At 37.4% G+C, this 18,210-nt stretch overlaps 1 protein-coding gene across 1 annotated transcript in view; it reads right to left on the bottom strand.

Annotated features, from left to right (window-relative positions):
* The window catches only part of LOC118854578 (teneurin-3-like), a 47,516-nt gene that overhangs the window by 20,291 nt on the left and 9,015 nt on the right, over positions 1-18,210 (bottom strand). The window contains exon 2 of the mRNA XM_036764939.1: positions 5,616-5,894. Coding sequence (XP_036620834.1) covers positions 5,616-5,894 — 279 coding nt within the window. The remainder of the gene's footprint in view (positions 1-5,615; positions 5,895-18,210) is intronic.

Here is an 18,210-nt window from a genome sequence, read left to right as displayed (position 1 = left end):
ACAGGTTGATTTAAGTCTTCCTAATAAAATAATTTATATAATTCCTTCAGGAAATATACACCTTTCCTATTTTAACATACAATAATTACAGTAATTCAGTTTGTTAGACCTTAACTGTCTCCTGCCATGAATATATTTTCTCTAAACTCTTTTAAAGGCCGTTTCTTCCTGGAAAAGTGTTTCCGATATGTAAAAATCTAAGGGTATTATACTGACAACACTCCAGCAATCCTCTGCCATAATGGTTTGCTATATAAGACCTTGGTCTGCACCAATTAGTGTGGCATTAGTGAGTTCTCAGAAACAGGTATATTGCTAAGACCCCCAGGTAAGAAATAAAGACTTCAGGAATGATTTATTCCACTGTGTAAACTGATCAGCATCAATTAAATGGCCTTTTAATTGACTGCCTAAGTAAGAGGCTATCAATGGAGAAAGCTACTTTGGAAATTTCCTTTGGCCAGTGGGGCCAGAAGACTGAAGTCTTTGAAGTCTTCTGCCATAGGGCTAATTATCAACACCTCTCAATAGGCCTCTGCTTAATTGCAGTAAATTAAAAGAAGGTGTGGTTATGAGTATAGGAGGGAAAATGGGAAAGTAAATGAAGAGGCAGCAAAGACCCTGAACCATATTTGCAGGTCTCTTTATTGAAATAAAGGGTCTCTTCTTATAGTGAATCTGCTTAATTAATAGAATAAAGAAAGGAAATCATATGCTCTGGGGCCCTAATGCACATACAAATATTTAAAAATCCTCCTTCAAATCAGTTTTTGGGGAAGGTTTTCAGTTTTTTTTTTTTCCAATAGAAAAGGTCTTTGTTTTTGTTCAGATTGGTAGATGTGCATTTGGGTTAGGGGTCAGATTACTTGCAAAACAGGGCCATCAGAATCCAATGAGTAACCTGGTAATAACACTTTGGGGACAGGGATGAGGCCTGAAATATGTAGGGCATGCCGGTAATTTTCCCTTTGATTTGGGAGCCTCATCACATTTATTTTGTCACATTTCAACAGCTTACTAGAACCACTATTAATTGGAGGACATAAATCACTGCATCACCAGTAACTTGCCCTGGTTACAAGGTACTTGACTTGGAACAAAAAAATCAATACATGTCAAAGAAGGAATTACTCCAGCACCCTTAATTTAGAGTAGGATTTACATTTTAAATCTACATAAAACTCATATTACATATGCTGTCAACTATTTTTTAAAATGATTTTTCTTCCCCTCTTCCAAGACTGGTGGAAATTGTATAGGGCAAGAGAGAATAAATGTTAGCACTTGTTTTGCATGGAGACTTGTGACATGGTCAGAATATTTTTTTTACTCTCATGGGATACACAGGCCATCAAAATTTCATTAGCCTCACAGCAGTTCTAGCGCCTTCTGCACTTGGACTGTTGGCCTCCCTATCAATAAATAAATGAAATCTAACCCTTTTTTAGTGACTAAACTCTTCTTTGAAGCTGCAACTAGAACATCAGACAGTCTACTTGCATAATTTTATTAATGTGGGGGGGAAAATCTATATTCTACATGCCAAAAAAATAAATCAAATGTTTAAATCCACAGATGAAACTGCCTTGGAGTCAAATTCTTATTGCTGCATCATTATGGGGAGTCCTTTGACCCATTTTCTTCCACTATGTCACACACACTTACATACACACACACACACACACCCACACACACACACCCATACCCACACACCCTTCCAAGGAGACTTCCTAGTCTGGTGGAAGAGTGAACATAAATTAGAATATGGAGAAAGTAGAGAAGAAAGGAAGATCCCGTTGAAGAAATAAATGACTTCAAAAAAAGAAACCAAGAGAAAAAGGTTAGGGGAGTCCACTGAATGTCAGTAGTCAGAGTGAATATGCATCAGATTAAATTTTATGTTAGGAATGTCTGACATTTCAATGTTTACAGATGTGAGTCTATATGAGGAGAGTAATTAAAGGGAGAAAGAATCACTACTAAAATGGGAAGTAATTTTGAAAAAATATTCTTGAGAAAAGTGAGATTTTGTATTAAAAGCATATTTTAATACAGAAAAACTAGAATATATAACCACGATGAATTTATTTTTTTTTAAAAATGGCTTCATTGTTGTTTAATGACCCAATGTCAAAACCATAACTTCAAGTAAATGCTCCCAGTAGAAATTCGTGCTTCCCCACCCCATTTTCAATGACTTCAAAGAAAAGCTTACTCCTTATGATTTATCATAAAAATTTTAGGCTTGCCCTAATCAGTTTGAAGGGGGAAGAGAACATGTATCTCTTATGTGCTTACTATGTGCCAGGCACTGCGCTGAGCATTTTACACATATTATTATCTTATTTGATCTTCATAACAACCCTATGAGGTAGATGCTAGTCTGAAGTAAAATCCTTGACATATACCTGTGGGGATGTGTATGAAATAGCTAACTATAGGAAAGCAATGTTGGGAGTCAGAGGATCTGGGTTCAAATCTCACTCTATTCCTTCTTACTTATATGGCTTTGGTTAAGAAGTTAACCTGTCTGAGCTTTGATTTTGTCATCCGTAAAAGCTGAGGTTGGACCAAATGATTGTTTAAGTTCTTCTAACTCGCAGTTCTATGATTCTGGTTTGGTATAAAATGAAGAACATTGTCTAGACCTGAAGTTAGAGGTTATTAAGTTGGGTCTGACTCTTTGTGAACCCATTTGGGGTTTTCTCGGCAAAGATACTGGAATGGTCAGCTATTTCCTTCTCCAGCTCATTTTACACATGAGGAAATTGAGGCAAACAGTATTAAGTGACTTGCCCAGGGTCACACAGATACTAAGCGTCTGAGCCTGGATCTGTACTCGAGAACATGAGTCTTCTGAATCCAAGCCCATTGCATTATCCAGCTGCCCTGAGAAGTTACAAGTAGTAATTTGAATGCTGACCCTCATTTGGTCTCAGTTTCTTCACCTGTAAAATGAGAGAGGGCTGGATTAGAGATGTCTAAGGACCCTTCCAAAAGGCTTATTAGATGGATAACTCCAGTTCTAGGGAGCAGTGGAAGCTGGTTTACCTAATAGAAAGTGATCTTGGGGAAAGTTACCAAAATGTCATCAAGAGCTTTATACATTCTTGTTTATCACTTTACGAGCTTAAATGGTTAAATCATTTGATTCCATGTTCAAACTACCAAAATTCCCTAATTTCATCTGATTCAAAACCAAAATATCATTAAACAGAGTGAATGACAAACCATGATTCCACAGGACCAATGATGAAAGAAAAATACTACCCATGAACCGAAAGAGAGGTGATGCAGAATTTCTGGGTATAGCCCAAAAGGGAATTTGTCTTGATTACAAATATTTGTTAAAAACGTTTTTTTTTTCTTTTCTTTTCTGGGGAGGCTAGATGTAGTAGAAAAGGGAAAAAATGCTTGCTAACTGAAAATATATTTAATTTAAAAACTAAAATCAAACAAAACAGCTATGAAGTTTATAATAACTCCAGAAAAGGGTGTTTTCATCCCTGTGCTAATTGAGTGGGGCATCAGGTGTGGATAATTTAATACCATACAGAGTAAGCAAGCAAAAGAAAACACCATATTATTAGTTTAGTGGAAAGCTGCAAAATTTGTAATAGTTAAGTCTTATTAATGGGGAAACTATTTACGTTTAATCTTGGAAAGCATTACATCACAGTGGTGGCCAATATAACTTCCTCCATTTCTTTTACTTTTAAGGATAAGATCAAAATTAATTCATATTCTCTGAACATATAAGTAGATGGGGCTGGGGCAGGGGAGGTGGACTGATAAAAAAATCAGCGAGAGATAATCCAAGAAAACTATAATATAAAGTTATCATTGCTAGGGCATTCTTAATGCTTAAAAATGTGATCATAAAATTTAGGAGCAAATGATTTGCATGGAACTGGAGTAGCATGTGTGTAAGGAGAGGGAGGGGGCAAATTTTTATTTTATCTTATATAGTTAGGATTAGGGTCTTTAGATTTCAGCATGAAAATCCATGTGAACACATCCCTCGGATTAATCCAGATAAGCGGGGGAAGGGGAATAAGTATTTATTTAACACCTACTATATGCCAGGTACTGTTAGAAATATTATTTTGTGTGATCCTCACAGCTACCCTGTGAAGTTGGTGGTATTGTGTCTCAATTTTACAGATGAGAAAACTGGAGTAAACACAGGTTAAGTGACTTGCCTAGGTTCACACATCTAGAAATTATCTAAGGCCAAATTTGAACGCATTGTCTTCCTGACTCCAGCTCCAGTGCTCTATCCACTGCACTATCATCTCTGGTGACTTTCTTTTTAGGAGAAAAAACTGGGTAGCCCATTTTTATCTCTCAAATTACTTTTGTCAAAAGAACTACGCTTTTTTTATTTTCCTATAGTAATAATTTTTGACTTCAACCTAGGCCCGGACACTTTTACATGAAAATATTTTAAGAAAATGTCACAATGGTGATAAGGATGATTTTGATGTAAGGTACCTAGCACATATAATAAGGCAAGAAAAGGGTCAAATTTCTCTTTAAGAAGATACAGGAAACAGCACTGGTTGAATTGAAGATTCTGAAATCTAACAATAGTTATTAAATCTTTCTATTGCAGACCAAAGCCAACAAGGTTACCAAGCCAAAAAAAATATCAAAACTAAAAGCCAGAAGTCAAACAGCAATTCATACAATCTCCTTGTTATCTTCCTTTCTCTCTGCCTTTTAATGGATTTTATATACAAAGCATTAATAATTACAATGGGCCCTTGAGTTCATGGTTTATATTAAATACTTAAGAGAAATGTGTCTTCTGTCATGTGATACCTTACAGCTCAATGCTCTACATTCTTCCCAGATACATAAAATGAAGCTATGACTGTTAGAAATCAAGGGTGCTTTTAAAAAAATCACATTAAAATAAATTCTGATCTTTGTTACCTCTTTTCCTACCAGCAGCAGAATAAAGTCCTAATAACGTATAAAAACCGTCTGTCTTCACAACGTGCCAAGTGGCTATTTTGATTTCAGAAAGCCTCTTTTTTTTGGGGGGGGTGGTGGGTAGATTTTAATTGCATAGTAATCCAGTCTCCAAAGCACATCAAAGGCCACACTCTCCTCTTTACCATGATTTCAATTGCTCTCATCAACTGGTAAGTTTAAAGCACGATCAGATTTGTTCTTCAATCACTAGAGTCCTGTTAATAAACTATTCTATGTGCTCGCTCATCCATTCTAAGATTCTGCAACTTCTTTGAGATGTCTTCAAGAGGAATTACAAAGACATCTTTGATTGCAAACTAGCCTGCAGGATAAACTTTATCACCCCTTGCTTTCCTACTCCACTGAGGATAACAGGTGACATGGTCTCAGATAAGTCAAAGCTAATCTTTTCCTTTTTTTCTTTTTAGCCAAAATGTAGCTCACACATCAGGCTCACATAATGTAGCCAAGGGATAATAAATATTGATCTCCCCCACCCCAAAAATACATTTTTGAGGTCATTTCTCCAATGTGACTATTTTTTTTAAATCCCGAGTGTCAACCAAATCAAAGAATCAGTGAATGTCATCATAAAAATAAAAAAATCAAAATAAAAGACAGAGATCTAAACTTACCATTCTCACTGTCCGACTTGTTTTCATGTTCTGTATCAGTCAGGGTGAGGGCTGAGTTGGACCGACTTGACAGGCAGGAACTTCGGCCTGATTTGACCCCCCTGCCCCAAAGTCTCATGGCATGCTCTGGGGACATCACTCCTTCATTTTCTGTATCAGCATCTGACCCTGCACTGATAGAGTAACCTCTGTGGGGGAGCCCCATTTCCGCACAAAATGCCAGTCCTCTTCGAGTTGCTGGTTCACAAACTCCTAACTGCCTTAGGGTAAAATTCTGTCCTAATTAGGGGGAAAAAAAGATAACAAAAGGTGAGATTTTTTTTTTTAAAGAAAGCCTCCCTAAAAATAAACACTCTCAAGCATTCTGGTTCCCCAGCTATCATATCAGCACAAGATACTCATTTAAGCTTTGCATATGTTCTGGACAAGTGGTTCCCTTATCTGTGGTGCTCTAATATTCCTTAAACAAGGGGTTCTAAGAGTCTTACTGAAGTTTTAAGCTTCAGCTTTTGGGACACCCCATGTAACTGCATTTTAGAGGGCTTATGTCAGCTGCGTAAGTCTATCAGCACCTCTCTTGGGAGGCTAAGAGAAGTGGCAAAGACTGCAGAACCTAGGAAGAATCCATTCAACCCATAAAAAGAATGTAACGTTTGCTCAAACAAAATGTGAAAACCCCAGCAAGTATCTCTCAGGACCATCTCTGGCTTTGGCTGAGGCTCTGAATAGCATCTCCCCCCACCTAGATGTGATTGGTCTGGCAGGGGAAAAAGCTTCCCTTACGAATCAAATGCTCATTAAATGGAAACAAGACCTCAGTCAGTCTTTATTAAATCTTCCTGACTTAGTTCAGAATTAAAAATAAATGAGTAAATAAGCAATTAAATAAATAAATATTTTGTGTTTCAGAGTAACGAGGCTTCAGTTATTACAGCCTCTCTTGGAACGCATTGTCAGGTCCCCCTCGTTTCCTTTAATAAATACCTGGAAATGTTTGTATTGATAAATGTGAAGCAATTTTTGAGAATGAAGTACCAGCTAAAAACAAAGTAGGTATATTATGTACTTAAAGCCTAATGTCAGAATCAGACTTCCTGAAAAATAAATGCCAGTGAACCCTGCAGGCCTTAACTAATAAATGGAGTACAATAAAACTCACGACAGTGCAATAACTTCAAACAAAATTGTTTAAATTATGTGATACTTAAATATTACTACCGATATTAATGACTTTCTCTATACTGTGTTCTTTCCTGAAAATTTCTCATATATTTTATGGATATATCGGGAGATGAGAGAGAGGACAATGTTGGTGTGTGGCCATGCCAATGCATGGCTTCTTCCCCTTTCCTCTTTTCAGTCTTTTATAGGAATAGCAGAGGTTGAAATCTGAGAACTTTCTAGTAATTATTAACAAGCATTATTGTTATTATTACAACAATAGTCACAAAACAAAAATATTTGCATTCGAAGATTTTATATTTGCGCTGACCCAAATATCAGTTATGACTCAAATATTCAAAATGCTAGTATAACGATTTAATATTTCTCATATTTTCCTACTGATATTGATAGAAATTCCATATTCCTTATATGGGCAGTATTGGAATGCTCACATATCTATCTTATAAATGCAAAATTAAGAAGGGAGAAAATGTAATTTGTAAATGCATGTATTGAAATCAATGAGCACATTGATTTTGTGGTAGTAATAAATTTAATGCATACAAATACAAATGAAAGAGAAAATATTGGGTTACTTACAAAGATGTTAGTAGCCTCTGGGCTTTTTTTTTTAAGAGTTCTAATTGTTTTACTGCTGTGGTCATATCAGCAACTAGAACAAGCTTTATCTCAGTCACAATTCCAAATGGATTTTGACAAAGACACTCATAAATAATGAAAAATCAGTTGCTACAATTAGCTGCAAATCAAACAGTGCTTATCAGAGAGACATTTTGAATAACTAGCTGTACTAAAAAAATTACAGTAAATTTTAAAAAGGAAGAACCGAGAAATGTACTGGAGTGGGAAGGGAAAAAAATGGAAAAAAGACAGAGGCTACTGATGTCTAAGAAACAGGGAGTCTGGATGACATGGTCAGTCTGTATATTATGATATCCTAAATAGATTAACAGGTATAATATTTATGACAATGAACTCAAATGAGGTCAGTATCATTGGAGAAAGTTAATGTAGAAGCTGTGGGAAGCACACCTTCATTATTATTTTCATGCAGAATTTAAGATAGAATAAGCACCAGGAATTTTTTTAAACCATCTAAAAAAAAAAGGTAGACCTTTCCATTATGCATGCTAATTCTGTCCCTCTTTTAAAAGGATTAGCTGATCACATAAATAGAAAATAAAAGCAAAAAAAAAACCCCAGAGACCTGGGGTATTTCTCTCTTTTCCTGTGCCCATTCCCTATGATAAACAGAAAAATTGATGTATTTGGATTAGAAGCTAAAATCCAATGAAAATAATGCCCTCTCCAATCTCTGAAAAGTACTTGAAACATTTTCCATGTTATTGACTTTCTCATACTACTGCCTTCTTGATGTAAAATCTATGATGTGGAAAAAGAAAAAGAAGCAGCAGCAAACTCCGCTTGGTTATTTGTTATCCAGGTATCTGAATGCATTTCAATCTAGAGCTAAATCTCTAACATGTGATTGCTATCCACTGATATTTGTGCCCAATATTTCTCAAGTATCTATGATATGGGAAAGCCCAGGGGTCACTAATGTCAGCTAATTTACTTGGAAGGGCTGGTTCTCAAAAGACTGGCCAAGCTTAAAGGAAACACACACACACACGCATGTATATGCGTGTATATATGTGTACGTATATGTGTGTGTGTGTATATATAATATATGAACTACAGAATGGATGATAAAGAATTTTTAAAAATGAAAACACAACTCCTCAGCTTTAAACAAAGAGCCTTACCATGAGTAGAATCAACACTCATCCACTAGATGTATGTGGTGGGCCCCAAAATAGGTCAAGTGGATGTGGTTTTGGACAGGTCTGGGGGATGAAGGTGAAGAAGAGGAAAGAAGGCTCTCGCTGGAGGAGGAAGCCCCAGTGGAGGGCTACAGCCGGAGGTACTGGGCTTGCCACAAAACCACGCTAGAGCTTTTTGGTGGAGAGAGGAGGTGAGAAAAGGAGTCATGTGTTACAGATAAAGGGGGATTATTTAATAATTCCTCTTAGGGTCAACTCTGACTACAAGAGAGGTGATAAGAGTGAGGATACATTTTATTCTTACTTTCCATTTTTTTTTCCTTTGCTCAATTTCAAAGGATTACTTCCTTTACAGCAGAGGTGTCAAACAAATGCCCTGCTACCCATATGTAGCTCATAACACCCACAATGCAGCCCAAATCAAAGTGCAATTGAGGAATATTTAACATGAAAAAACAATAAAACACTGATAATATTACATTTCAAATCTATGTCAACATGTGGCCTGTAGGTATCCTTTAAAATGGCTTACTTGGTCTCCATGTATATTTGTGTTTGAATCTAATACTTTATAGTACTCTTAAAAACATTCTATGTCTATCCTTTATATTCTTCATGTAAATGATTTTATTTCTTTGTTTGTTGTTATTAAAACCTGGTTCCATAATGCCTTCTATCATTGATAGACTCCTCATGCTCAGGAATGCAATAGATTTTGTTAACATTCTTGGCTTTTTTTTCTGGGTCAGATTTATTATTTCATCGGAACAGTAAAATTCCAGTGTGGAAAATGCCTTCCATCAATATAGATCATTACCTTCTCCATAATTTACAGTCTTAGAGAGTTCCTTGGGAATGAAAAGTTGGTCACATGGCTGGTATTTGTCAGAGACCAGCTCTGGACCTAAGTGTTCCTAACTATAAAACCCAGCCATTTCCCATCTTCTACCCAATTCAACACCTATGTATTAATTGAAGGGTGGGGCAAATATAGTGTTTGTGATTAGTATTTAAAAATGTAGATAAATAATCAATTATGGCAAGAATTTTAAAAAAATACCAGAAATGAGATTCAATGTGATTAATAATAACAGTCAGCCTCATTTGGATTAGGCAATTTGGTTTTACTGCTGCCATAAATCTGAAAATCTATGAAAGAAAAACTGAGTAAATTACAAACTGGACAGACTGCCTATGTGTGTGTGTGTTTTTTTAATGTCATATTGAAAAAATAAGATTTAGGGCAAATTTTAAAAAATTCTAGGGTGGCACCAGAGCAAATACTTCATCCCAGATGGCACGGGAGACAAGTACCCCTTTAATCAGAGGCAATAAAATGAGGGAATGGAGAAGATGGAGTTTATAACATGGCCATTTTGTCCTGCAGAGTGTACAACACAGTCACTGCAGGGTGAGCATTTTCAAAGAGGCACATGCAGAGTGATACTTGCCAGTGGGCAAGGAATCTTGCTGCTTTTTGTTGAGGACTGAAAAGAAAAAGGCATGTAAGTGAGATACTCTTGTGTTTACACAGGGAGACTTGGGAACACACTGAGCTCTTGGCACCTGACCTTCCTTTTAGTGGTCTGGTTTTCCATTTGGACTCTGCACTCCTACTTCCCAGTAGTGAAGCCAAGAGTTTTGCAATGGGAGGATGGGTATTGAGGAGAGGGCACAGAGAGAGGAGTTTGGGACACCTATCTCTGAAATAAATGAGGCTCCTAATGAAAAAAATGTTGAATTCTGTGGTCCTGCTATGTCTACGTACCATTTACTATAGTTCTTTATTTTAACAGTTTTCTTTTACGTATCTAAAACACTTTGCCTAAGTGAGATAAAGCATGCATGTTTTGTCTCTATGCCCCCTTATTTTCTTTCAGCATTTTCTTTCTAATGTGGAACTGTTTCCCTTTTCTCTTCTTTCTTGAACAAACTGTACACTAACATCTCTAGACATCCATCTTCCTTTTTGAAGGAATGCTGTTCTACCCCAGATTCTAGATTCTGGAAAGCAGAACTTAGACTTTTTCCTCCAGTCTTTTGCCTCTTACACTTCACATTACTCTTTCATTCATTGGTTATTTTATGCCTTTAAAGATATCTCTCTTTGAGCTATAATAATCTCTAAACTAGAAAGAATCATAGATTAAGAAATTAATCAGAAAATGAATTTCAATTGGAAAAGTAGGGGAAAAATAAAAACTGAGGCATACTACTTTTTTCTGATGCTATTCTCAAATGGTGATTGACTCATACACACACATATACACACATATAGTATGCACACACATGTGTTTATATGTATATATGTAAAATCTCTATCATCCTACTCCAAAGTGATTTCTCCCATATATAATTCTTCAATTCACAGCTATTATTGTTAAAGTATTCATCTTATTCCAATCACTTATTTGACCATTATGAAATCAACGTTCTCTTATATCATTCTGTAGTTTCCTTTTTATCACACTTGTATTGGGTCTAGGCCAAAGGTGGGGAACCTGTGGCCTCAAGGCCACATGTGGCCTTCTAGGTCCTCAGGTGCAGCCTTTTGACCGAGTCCAAGTTTTATTGAACAAATCTTTTTTATTAAGGGGATTTGTCCTGTGAAGTTTATATTCAGTCAAAGGGTTGCACTTGAGGACCTAGAGGGCCACATGTGGCCTCGAGGCCACAGGTTCCCCACCCTTGGTCTATGTCATCACCCCATTGTCAATATTCATGAAACTCTTTACTCTGGTTTCTAGTCTACTCTGTCCCGGTTCAAAACTTTTAGTCTAATCAAGATACACCTTGACTTTTGTTTTAATATCTTTTCCCACAGTTTCTCACAGAAAACTACAGACTTTCTTATTACTGTTATTAGGAATTATTAGTGCTGTTGGCACACAGGGTAAATACTTTATTTGCATAGATCTTTGCATAATTTTATCTATTTACATCTGATTCCTCCTGACTGTGGGATCTTGGGCAAGTCACTAAATCTCTCCTTATTTTAGCCAGCTCTCTAAGACTATAAATTAGACAGAAGGGTCTGTACAGACACTGGTAGTCGAGTCAACTCAATAAGTTTTCATTAAGTACGTTCTATGTGCGAGGAACTGAGCTAAGCACTGGGCATACAAAGAAAGGCAAAAATAGTGCTTGCCTTTAAGGATCTCACACTCTAATGAGGGAAACACGCAAATCATTATGTACATACAAGATACATGGGGAGAGGATGGTAGGAATGTGCTGGTAAATGTTTAACTACCAGCTTTAAAATTTAACAAACTGACTCTTGTGTTTGGTTTTGTGTTCTTAACATCCCAGCCCATGGAAATATTGTTTGCCTTAAGCTCCTGGGGTGCTAAGCCAAAACCTTCTTCAGGCAGACATTATTATCACCTTTCTAACCTAGATTCTTTCTCACAAATACTGATCCGGTGAAAAGTATTCTAGTGTACCACTGCAAGTTTCATTTGGACCTTTATTCTGTGAGGCATGGTGCCTCTGTTGGCAGGGAATTGACACTGGAGATTTAGGAGTATTTTGGTCAATGTAGTGAGAGACAGAGAAAGTAAATCACTGTGTTTATTTGCAAGTAGAGAAAGGAGAGTGGGACTAAGGACCTTGGAGAAGCTGCATAATCTTTAAGATAAGGTTTTGTGGAGTCTCCAGGGTAGGAAGGACATATGGATATCGAATGGAAGACTTGGTGGAATGAAATGTCTGCTGACTTGAACAAGGAGGTTATTCTTGGGCATCTCTTGTGAACGGAGGGCATGGGCCGTTGATTGGCAGGAAGTACAAATGCTGATGTTGGCAACAGTTTGTATCTAGTAAAATCACTTAAGACGATTGATTTTTATCGAAAGCTTTCTGAAAACTAATTTGCTGCTTCTTTTTTCCTCAATAGTTATCCCCATAGAACAATCCAAAGCACAGCAGCGATAACGTGCTTAGCCCATCTGTTAGCACCTGATAGTCAAAGGACAGAGGCATTGGTGTAAATATGTTTTATGTGTTGACACAGAGCAGCAGCAGGTATTTAATAATCATATGGGAAGCTGAACCCTGGTGACTCTCCATATGGATCCCAGATTGGTATGGCGGCAGGGACCCATGATTCAAGTTTAGAAGTATGTGAAGGCTCAGTACATTAGACCCATCAAGGCTGAGGTAGGGGGAGAGATAGGATTATTCCCACTGGGTCAGGAGGAGGGCTCTAAGCTACATCTATCTATTCCTACCTTCTGGTAGAGGTAATCTACAAATCAGGTTGGTTTCCAATCCAGAAAGAACCACTTGCCTAGAAAGTTAATAATCAGTGAGGTGGGCAGGGGAGCAAAGAGAGGGGGCCTGAGAGAAAAACATTAACATGAAACAATGATAAACCAGAGCTATTTAACTCATGTCTTTAAGTAGAAAAATTTAAGGTTGAGAAAACATGACCATCTAAATCCTTTAATCCAGTGGCTGACATTTATAGTGACTGAGAAGGATTAATCATTTTGATCTCCAGATGAATCACTTTGAGTAGCTAATATTTAAAAGTAATAAACTTTGGACTTAAAGTAATTAGCACAGTGAAACTGATTCATGTTTCAGGTTTTTGCCCCTCTTTATAAAAATACTCCTAAGAAGGACAAGATTTCAGGAAACTAATAAGTAATTCAAAAAATATGCTAAGGCATGTCAAATTTCTTTCTCTCTCTCTTCACAGAGGTGAGGGAGGAATGGGAAAATAAAAACTTTGGCATCCCTATGCATCAACTCATAACACTAGTAAATACTCACTGGTAAGACCAGAGGTCATATTTCTTTTGAAGCTGTCTTCTTATTCACTATAAAAACACACTAAACTTAATCTACATCTCAGCTTTCAAAATTTAAACCATACAACTCTGGATTCCAGAAACTTCCCTCTTTGCAATGATTAAAATAGGTCCTTTTTGTATATTTACCTCCCCACAGATTAAAAATAAGAATAAACTGCTTTTAATTCCAAGGTAGGCTACTACAAAGTAAAGATCCTGAAGGCAAAAACATGAATGACTTAATGGGCCAACGCTCTTAAGTAAGTTTCTGAAGTAATGTTTAGAATGTTCATATAATGCTTTAAGGATACAGAGATACAGTATTCTAGTCCTACTTGGAATACGCCATATTGTTGGAAAGACCACAGGAAAGACCACAAAACATTTTGGATAGAATAAAGTCAAATAAATAGAAGCTATGGTGACTAAAAGTGATATTCAACAAGGAGCCTGAAATGAGATTCTTTTACTTAAAAATAAAGATTATACTCTGAAAGGAATGGTCAAAATCAATAAATCGACAAGTATTAATTAAGCATCTATTATGTGCTAGACATTGGGGATAGAAAGACCACAATGAAATAGTCCTTGTCCTTGAGGAATTTAAATTCCTTATGGCAACAACATATATTTCCTTTTATCTCAGCAGGGCTGAAAATATTCTTGTTTACAATTTAAAAAGAAAACTGACTATATTTTTACTACACATGGAATATTGGCATTATGCAATATTTTACCTTTTTTTTCTTTTTTCCTCAATTACAATGACTACTTACATGTACAAATATATGTATTTTTTATTTCACTTTTTACTTTGAGATATTTATGTGTTGGAAACATTCTCTAAAAAGAATCATTATATAATCCAAATACCTATGTCTCTGGGCACTTGAAATATTATCTTAGTAATAATTATAACTAGCATCTATATAGTGCTTTAAGGTACACAAAACGATTGACATGTATTAACTCATTGGGTCCTCACCATAATTCAATGAGGTAGGTGCTATGGTTATCCCCATTTTATTGACGAGGAAACTAAGGCACAGACGAGTTCAGTGACTTGATCAGGTTCAAATACCTAGGAAGGGTCAGGCAAGATTTGAATTCAGGTCTTCCTGATTCCAGGTCCTCTGTTTTAGGCACCGTATCACTTGGCTGCCTAGACGGAAGATTTCTTTATCCAGTGAGAAGTTATTTGTCTAGTTGACATAGAACTAAAGTTGTTTTTAAAGGGAAGATTCTTGTCGCAGTTCAAGTGATGCTGTGAGCAGTTATGGCCTCCAGATCCGAGAGGAATAGAATCTGGCTTCAGAAGGATTAAAAAAATACCAACAAAACAAATAAAAACACAAAACACCTTCTAACCTGCAGGTAGGTTTTCCTGAGCATCCAGGTTCTTACTACTATTACTAATTGATACGATAATAATGCTGCTTCTGCAAATCAGTGGACAGAATGCTGGGCCTGGAGTCCGGAAGATATGAATTCACATCCTGCTTCGGACATTTCCTAACTGTGTCACCTTGGGAAGTCACTTAGGTTGTTTGCCTCGGTTTCCTGATCTGTAAATGGATATCAAAATAGCACCTGCCTTCTGGGAATGCTGCAAGGCTCCAATGAGATGATACTAGGAAAGTATTTAGCATAGTACATGGTATACCATAAGCGCTACATAAATGTTAGCTGTCATTATCATTATTATTGTTGTAATAACAACTACCACCTCTAATACTACTAGTGCTACCACCACCACCACCACTACTACTGCTAATACTCCACCATAGTTTCATGGTTTTTAAAAAAAATATTTGGAGTCTATATATGGCACAAAGAGCAAACTTATTGTACTCCCCGCCCCAGCCCTGCAAATCAATACTTCTACTACAACTTAGAGCTTTCTAGACTGACCATGACATCAAAAGGTCAAGAGACTAGTCCTGGGCAACATGGAACCAGGTATTGTGGATTCCTAAGCCAGCTCTGCATGCACACTGTACCACGACTGCCTCTTATGTTGTACTCCACAGTTTACAAACTACTTTTACATCTATTGTATCATTTGTCCCCAACAAGCTCTATGAGATGGGCAGGGTCTTTACTGTTTCCATTTTATAGATAAGAAAACTGAGATTCAAGAGAAGTTGATTTATCCAAAATCATACCTTTAGTACGTGGGAACGCTAAGACTAGAACCCAGGTCTGTCTCCTCCTTCCTAGTTCAGGGCTTAGTACTAATGTGCGAATGGGTGAATGGGAGAATTACTATGGGTGTTTTGAAAGGAGATAAAACCAAAGAAAAGAATCTGGGTCAGTAAAGAGATAGAAAAAACTAGGAAAGTATCACTAATATGGATTTAAATTTGTCTATTTGTGTGTATATGTGTGCATGCGTGTGTGCTTTTGTGTGAGTATATGTCCACTCACATTTTACTCCCGTGTGTTGGTAAGCAAAATGGGCTCCTTAGCATGTAGTTCAACAAGTGCCCTTGAAGAGTTTGGCTTTTGTTTGCTTTGAGTAATTCAGTGTATTTCATTGAGTCTTACTAGGTGCTAAGCCCCAGGCCCAAACCCCTATTAGGTGTAAAACCTTAGTGGGTGTGGATTGGCAACTAAGGTGGGGCTAACTTGAGGGAGGGCCTAGTTTACATGTCTGGGACAGCAGAGGCTTTTAGACCACGTGGGTTTAAGTCACCTCTTTGTGACGATTCTAGGTCAGTGGGTGAGTCGCATGTGTGACTCACCCCTGATGCTGAAAAAGATATAAAACCAGGGGTTGGCTGTCTCTTCTTTGGAGCTCTTACCCACAGCCGTGGTGGCCCACATGACTCTGGGCCAGCCCTTGTTCTGAGCTCCCAGGCTGAACCTAGATGTTGGTAACTATGAATCTGTATTTGGTCTGTCTGTTGATGTTTGTAATTTGCTCTGAAGTTCAGAGTGCTGGTCTCTTCCCCTGAACTAAGTGAATGATATTTGTGTGCTGAATTAAAGTAAGCTTGTCAACCCCTTCACCTTGCTTTCCTTAGTTAAGCAGATCAAAAGAACCTGTGCTGTTGGCAGCTTTCTGGGTGCTGGCTGTGGGTGGATCTTACACCCCCACAGAAGCTGCTAGCCGGATTGTTGAAACACTCTGGTGCCTCTGAGGCACAGCCCTGGGCTCTGTAGGGTTTTGCAACCAGGAGGCAAGGCCTTACAGGGCCTATGGAACTGGGTAACCTTAAGTACAAGTGGGGAAATGGACTATGTTATGTGTCCATCGTCTAAGGATCAACCTAGCTCAGAGAGGCCCACGATTGGGAAGTGAGCCTGGGTACGATGATGTTTTTAACCATAACAACTTCAAAGATTACATACCAACATGGCAAAGTTGCAGGTGGAGGAAATCTCAGGTCTTGAAAACAATGAAATATATCTACATGTGTAACATGTACTGAAGACAGCAATATGTACGTGTGGATATATGTCTATGAACATATATACATATCCATCTCTCTATCCATCTACAAGAACCAGCTTGTCATACTGGATGAAGAGCCACATTTGGAGCCAGGAAGACATGATTCAAGTCCCTTACAGAATAACATCTGACTCTATGCTGCTATTCAGTCATTTCAGGTGTGTCTGACTCTTTGTGGCCCCATTGGGGGTTTTCCTGGCAAAGGTATTAGAGTGGTTTGCCACTTCTTTCTTCAGCTCATTTCACAGGTAAGGAAGTTGAGGCAAACATGGTTAAGTGACTTGCCCAGGGGCACACAGCTGGTAAATGTCTGAGGCTACATTTGAGCTCAGGTCTTCCTGACTTCAGGCCCAGCGTGTTATCCATTGTGCCACCTAGCTGCCACTAACTGTATGACCTTGGATTTACATTTGCATTTGTTCCAGGCTGGTGGTGTCAAATTCAAATAGAAATGAGGCCACTAAACTTCCCATAAAGATCCTTGTGGGTGTCCACTGACTTAGAAAACCACATATTGTGTGAGTCTATACTAGAAAAAGCATGATTGTCTTCAATGCCTTTTTTGGAAATCCAACCAAAATCAAATGTCTTTTTATACTGGAAGAAACTTACTGGTAGGGAGAAGAAAGTAAATGCCTATAAACAGGACTGTGATTTCATTGCTTTGGGGGAAAGCATTCCCATTGTGGGAAAATTTGGGAACTTCATTCCCACTGTGAGAAATCCCAGCGTGGAAAGTCCTTCCACCAATGTAGCTCTTTAAATGTAACATCTAGTCCTAGAAGGTTGTCTGAGGCACTGAAAGGCTAAGAGATTTATCTAGCCAGTGTCAAAGGAGAAACCATGGTTGACCTTCTCTTGACTATGTCAGATTATTTGTTAAATTATTGCTTAATATATTTCTTTCTGCCATTACGAAAAAGGAAAGTTTTTTCCTCAAAGGATCATAGTTACTTTTTTATGTAACAGTTAATAATGAACCTATATAGCTTAAAGCTTGCAAAAAAATTTTTATATATATATATATATATATAGAAACATTCTATATTTATCTCATTTTATCCTTGCAATAACCTTGAGAGGAATAATAGGTGCTATTATTATCCCATTTTATAGATGAGTAAACTGAGACCTGGAGAGAGGTTAAGTGACTTCCCCAGGGCTACATAGCTAATCTGAGGCAGGAATCTAACCCAGGTCTTCCCAACTCAAGTCTGGTGCTCTATCCATCATTCCACATTGGCTCCCTTTCTAGGTGGAAGTCAAAGAAATAAATGTCCCATTTCATCCAGTTCTGAAACATGAATCCCTCTTTTTTTTTTCTTCAAAACTAAGTATTAGCAGAGCAAATTGGCTCTCATGAAAATATA

The sequence above is a fragment of the Trichosurus vulpecula genome, chromosome 6 (genome assembly GCF_011100635.1).
Source record: "Trichosurus vulpecula isolate mTriVul1 chromosome 6, mTriVul1.pri, whole genome shotgun sequence".
NCBI classification, from domain to species: domain Eukaryota; kingdom Metazoa; phylum Chordata; class Mammalia; order Diprotodontia; family Phalangeridae; genus Trichosurus; species Trichosurus vulpecula.
Note: the sequence above shows the minus strand (reverse complement) of the source record. Positions and strands in the feature narration are given on the sequence as shown.